Source organism: Dermacentor albipictus, chromosome 1 (assembly GCF_038994185.2).
Source record: "Dermacentor albipictus isolate Rhodes 1998 colony chromosome 1, USDA_Dalb.pri_finalv2, whole genome shotgun sequence".
NCBI classification, from domain to species: Eukaryota; Metazoa; Arthropoda; class Arachnida; order Ixodida; family Ixodidae; genus Dermacentor; species Dermacentor albipictus.
The window spans coordinates 324,146,434-324,152,433 of record NC_091821.1 but is presented as its reverse complement, the minus strand read 5'-3'; the positions used below and the strand labels follow the sequence as shown (position 1 = coordinate 324,152,433).

Here is a 6,000-nt window from a genome sequence, read left to right as displayed (position 1 = left end):
GTATTAAAAAAGGTCTTGTAGAAGTTCGTTGTTAGACCATCACAGCCGGGGGCTGTCCTTGAACTCATTTCTCTCAGGGCTTGTTTTACACTGTCTAATCTGTCTAATGATGGTTCTTCATCAAAGATCGCAAGAAAATCTTCCTCTGGCCGTGAGATGACCTTACACAGCTAAGAGAGTTTTGTTGTGAAATCGGGGTGCTCGTTCAGCTCATCAGGTCCCAATTGCTGCGTGAAGTGCTCATGAATAGCTGCTGCAATTTCGTGAGGATCAGTTGTCGAGCTTCCATCTGCAACTTCAATTTCCGCAATTCTCATTTTTGCATTTCCAACAAAAGAGGCACAGTCTTCCATTGAGCTCAGAGATTGAAAGTCGCTTGATTGTCTGTGAGATTTTTCCTGAACAAGTCTGTTATATATTCTTCCTAAAACCTCAAGTTATTCCTGCGTGTAGGCCGTCATCGTGTCCGCCCGTCTAATTATCTGGATTCGTCGGGGCGACTCATTAACCTTTTCAGAAATCCTCCTATGCCTCGATCTCCCTTCTTCTTGCAAAATCATGTTCACCCACAAGAGAGAGAGAGAGAGAGAGGGGTGGGGGGCGTTTCTTCTCTGTGGTGGAATCTTTGTTCGTGTAATTGTCTCACACTTTGCTATCACTAATGGTTATGTATATATATATATATATATATATATATATATATATATATATATATATATATATATATATATATATATATATATATATATATATATATATATATATATATATATCATAAGAAGCCAACAAACAAAGGCACCAAGGACAGCATCGCACGCGTAAGCGAAGACGTGTGTTGGTGCTTCACCCGCGGCCAGTTGCATCCACTTTCATTTCCATTAATTTATCCTGTTTCTTCAACTCAATTAATAAATTCATGCAATTTCCCCTATGCTGTCCTTGATGTGTTTGTCGGCATCTTATGATATGTCTAATACAAATCGGGTCCTCGGTTTCCTTTCTCCTCGTTCACACACACACACACACACACACACACACACACACACACACACACACACACACACACACACACATATATATATATATATATATATATATATATATATATATATATATATATATATATATATATATATATATATATGGGGGAGGTCAGGAAAGCTGGTCACACCCCCTTCCCCCAGAAAAATGAAAACATCTCGCGTATGGCTGCAACAACAACACTAATAAATTCTATTAATGATGTGTAACATTTTTTAAATGAGAAACCTTAAGTTTTAGTCTTAAAGATAATGCCCTAGATTTTTTTCCCAATATTCTGTAAAATATAAAACCGCACCATTAAAGGCCCCATCTTGAATCAAAGTCGAATCAAAGCTGTCATGCAGGAAGAGATACTACCATGGCTGCCTCATATCATTACTCATCGCTGTATTTCATCCGTAGAAGAGAGGCCAACTCCATGCGGTAATCAAACAGACTCATAAGAAGGAAGAGGCTCCTAATGGTCCCTATTGGTTGTATTACGTAGTTTACCGCCAAAATCTTGACCTGGAGCCTATAGAATAAAGAACCGTGAGCCCGATGGATGGATGGGTGGATGGATGAAGGAGGCTCAACCCTTTGAATCGGGCGGCGGCTGCGCGCGCCACCTAGCCTTGAGTGGTACTATATGCATGCATACCTATGTATTCACTTCTTTACTTTTGCGTTGATATTATCCACCAGTCAGATCGCCTCCGTTTAGTTATTTCTACCTGTTCAAAGTCTATTTTTCAGCTGTCTTTAAAACCCAAGGTTTTGAATAGTTCCCCGTTACATTCAACTGCAAGGTGAAGTTGTTTACAAGCAAGCATCAAGTGTTCAGCCGCTTCGTCCTCCTCTCCAAACGCCCCGCACAACAAGTCTCTATCCTGGTATCTGGCTCGGTACGTTTTAGTCTGCAGTACATCTGTCCTGGCCTCAAACAACAATGAGCTTCCCTTCGGGTAATCGTAAATATTTTCTTTGGCTATTTCTTGCCTAAACGTCATGTATGTCTCTAATGCTGATTTGGTTTGCATCTCTATTTTCCACATACGCCTCTCTGTCTCCTTAACCTTTTTCTTGACGGATATGATTCCCTACCTGTCCCCTCACTGCCGCCCAAGTATTTTCTTGACAATTTTCTGGTTCGCTTCCTCCACCTTGTGTCAACATTAACCTTCCTAGCCCACCGCATTCCCCCCATTTTTCTCAATCGCTCCTCAAATGCTATCTTGCTACTAGCCTCTCTGCCCTCGAAAGAAGACCATCCCATATCCTCCTGCACCCCAAGATTTGGTGTTTTGCCATGTGCTCCCGGAGCGAGCCTACCCACACCACGTTGCCTAATTTCCAACTGTGCCCGGGTCTCTGCTCTCATACATAGAACTGCATTAGCAAAAGTCAGGCCCGGAGCCATCACCCCCTTCCATATCCCTCGTGCTACCTCGTACCTATTGTAGTTCCACAGTGCCCTACTCTTCGTAATCGCTGCACTTCTGTTACCTTTAGTCGTTACATACTTTTCGTACTCTCATTACAATGCTCATTACATTAGTCAATTACATTATTTATCCACACCCCAAGATACTTGTACTTATCGACTATCTCAAGCGTGGCCTCCTGCATCTTATGCTCGCCGCTAATGTTATCCTTAAAAATCATGACTGCCGATTTTTCTTTGCTGAACTTCAAGCCTAACCTGTCTCCTTCTGTACCACATGTTTCCATCAATTGCTGCCGATCTTCTGTATTGTCAGCCATTAATACAATATCATCCGCATACATCAGCCTTGATAATGACTGTTCAATCAATTTTCCTTGTTTGAAAAATGATAGGTTGAAGCCGAGTTCGCTTTGCTGTATTTTGGCCTCCAATCCTTGTAGGTACAGCATAAACAACAGGTGACAATGGACACCCCTGCCTAAGCCCCCGCCGAATCATTACAGGCTCCGAAACCTGCTTTTCCCATTGTATAATCACCCGGTTACATTTATAGATATCTTTTAATTTAATTTAATTTTTTAAATTTAATTTTAATCTCCCTTTCCCCAGTGTAGGGTAGCCAACCGGGCTCAGTCCTGGTTAACCTCCCTACCTTTCATTTATCATTTGCTCTCTCTCTCTCTCTCTCTTTTAAGAAATTTGCTACTCCATCTTGCACTCCTTAAGTTTCCAGAATGCCCCACAAGCCCTGTTGAAGTACACTGCCATAGGCTCCCTTGATATCCAAAAAAGCCAGCCAAAGGGGTCTGTGTTCCTTTTCAGCTATTTCAATGCACTGCGTCAGTGAGAACAGATTGTCTTCTAGCCTCCTATGCTTCCGGAACCCATTTTGTAGCTCTCCAAGCACCTCCTCGTTCTCTACCCATGCCTGCAGTCTGTCCTTTAAAATTTGCATAACCACCCTGTAAACCACTGACGTCACTGTTACAGGCAGGTAGTTATTTATGTCAGCTTTGTCCCCCTTTCCCTTATATATCTTTATCATCCTACTTAGCCTCCATTCGTCAGGTACTTTACCATCCACTAGCATTTTTCTAACCACCTCCTTTAATGCTTTCTTAGATTTCGGGCCCAATTTCTTTATTAACATAATTGGAATACCATCCAGGCCTGCCGATGTGCTACTTGGTACCCTCTTCCCGGCCCTTTCCCACTCTCTTTGTCCAAGCGAAAGCAGTGAATTGACCGGGCTATCCCTCTCCGACATACTGCATGTACCATTTCTCTGTTCTGTAAATTTTTCCCTCATCCTGGTTCCTATATGCTCCATTGCCTCCTCTTCTTCGAACCGAGTACCTTGAGCTGTTACTACCTCTGCTCTATACTTGTCCTATTACTCAAGGAGTTCAGATGTTTCCAGAATTTCCTAGCTGCCTGTTTATCTTTTTTATTGTTTACTTCTGGCAGCCATTGGGACCCTTTTGTGTTGATTTTCTCGTTGATTAAATAAGATGCTTCCCTTCTGCATTTTATGTAGTTTACCTATTTTCTCTCTACTTCTGCTTCAGGTTCTTCCTTACTTTTGCAATACCTGTGTTTCCTGGAGGCTTCGTGACGTTTCTCTATGGCCTTCTTAACCTCATCCTACCAGCTCTTGAGTTTTCGCATCCCTTGCCTTGTTCTCCTGACTAGCACCTTACCTAGCTCACGCTCAAATAGTCTCATTAACTTTGGGTAAGTCTAATCAGTTTCAGTATCCTCCGATATTTCCTCTTCAATTTGTTTGGCCGCTATTTCCACTTTTCTTCTGAGTAAAAAATCCCATCTGGCTGTTCCTCATTCTTCGTACGTGTTTTAGCTTCCCTCTTAAAACTCGATCAACTTGATAAGTTTGTGGTCGCTACCTATACTTCTGGAGCCCTGTTCATCTATAATCATGGCTCCTAATCTATCGTACATCCTATGTGGCATTAACGCATAGTCTATTGTCGAGTGTCAATCCCCTACCTCCCATGTATGATTCCGTCACACATATCAGTAGAGTTACAGACAACTAGGTTATGCCTCTCACACATATGCAGTATGATGTTACCTGTGGAGTCTGTGTACCCATTCATATCTTCAACATGCGCCATTCTCCTAAAACAATTATCTCACATCATTTTCATAGCTCATTAATGTCCGCTGCTATACAGCTCATATTGCACGCCTAGCGCCATCTGGCGCTTAATAATCAATTCTCTAGCAAGTTTAGCGTGACGCATGTCGGGAAGTGTGCAGACTCTCCGCTTTGTCTCTGGATGGCAGCACCATCTTGGCTCCTAATCGAACTTGCCCATCCAAGCTGTCATGCAAAGCGTCGCCTACGCGCTGCGGGGGGCCCGAAAAGTGCATACCTCGCGTGCCTGGCTCCTTAGATCATCTACAGATGTTTGCGAGGCACGAGTGTCCATTCAGCAGCATAGCGCCGACGTATTTCTTGCGCTGTTAACGGTCCGTCCAGCCGCCGACGTTGGCCGGCGCGCGTGTGGCGTCTGTTGTTCCGTCTGCTACTAGTTAGTTTCGGTTCTCTGCTTGGGTCTCGCTCTGACTCTCACTTAAACGGGACAGCGCGAGAGCGCGAGCGCATTCCCGAGGGGCCTGCTGCTGCCCTGCTAGAAGGCCTGCCTCCTGCTGCCTGTGCTCTCTCCTCCGGCGGCGATACCTCCTCTGCCTCCTCCGAGTGGCTTCGATCGGAGAAGCAACGTTGTCGACGCCGCGCAAAAGCGAGCAGCGGAGCCAGCAGGGGTGTCATATCGGCGTCGACCACCGAGCAGTGTGCGCGATGCGTTCGGTGACCGTCGCGGGCCGCCGGCGTCCGCGGGCGTCGCAGCACGCGCTTGGCGAGCGAAGCGGCCGCGAGCCCGGCGCGGGCTGACTCCTCCGGCGGCGGTGAGCTCTCTCCGATGGTCCGCGAGAGGCGACGACGCGACGACGTAAAGTCCACGAGGCTGCCGAGCCACCATGGGCAAGCTGAAAGCGTTCGACATCGTGCTGGACGGATACCGCAGCGTGTACCACCCCGGACAGGCGGTGCGCGGCAAGTGCGTGCTCGAACTCAAGGGTGACATGCGGCTGAAGGCGGTGCGCGTGTTCATGCGCGGACTAGCAAAGGTGCATTGGACCGAGTCGCGTAGCACGGGCAACCGGCTGGGTGCCTACACCGAGCACTACAACGCCGAGATGGAGTACTTTTTCCAGGGGCAGACACTTTTTGGCTCTGGTAAGTGCGCTCTATATATGCGTCATTTCTAGGATGCCACACGCGTCCGTGCGTCATACTTTCAGCGATGTATCGAGTGTCGAATGCCTACGTTGTTTGTGACATGCCGGTGTTGTCCGGTGTACGGTCGTCAGCAATCTGCGACGTATTGCCCGCCACATGACGCGGCTTTCGATTGGAACCTCGATTTGCGCACGGAGGATGGTTAAACCTTCTGCCGTGTGCTGTATCGAAATTTAAACCTCGCGCTCCGCGATCCTCCTCCTGG

The 6,000-nt window shown here is 46.1% G+C and overlaps 1 protein-coding gene and 1 pseudogene across 1 annotated transcript in view; one reads left to right on the top strand and one right to left on the bottom strand.

The window, feature by feature from the left end:
* Nucleotides 1-1,700: 1,700 nt before the first annotated feature.
* Nucleotides 1,701-2,787, bottom strand: LOC135919430 (uncharacterized; annotated as a pseudogene).
* Nucleotides 2,788-4,830: 2,043 nt separating this feature from the next.
* LOC135919408 (arrestin domain-containing protein 3-like) overlaps nt 4,831-6,000 on the top strand; it is a 90,214-nt gene continuing 89,044 nt past the window's right edge. The window contains exon 1 of the mRNA XM_065453228.2: nt 4,831-5,732. Coding sequence (XP_065309300.1) covers nt 5,474-5,732 — 259 coding nt within the window. The 5' untranslated portion in view covers nt 4,831-5,473. The remainder of the gene's footprint in view (nt 5,733-6,000) is intronic.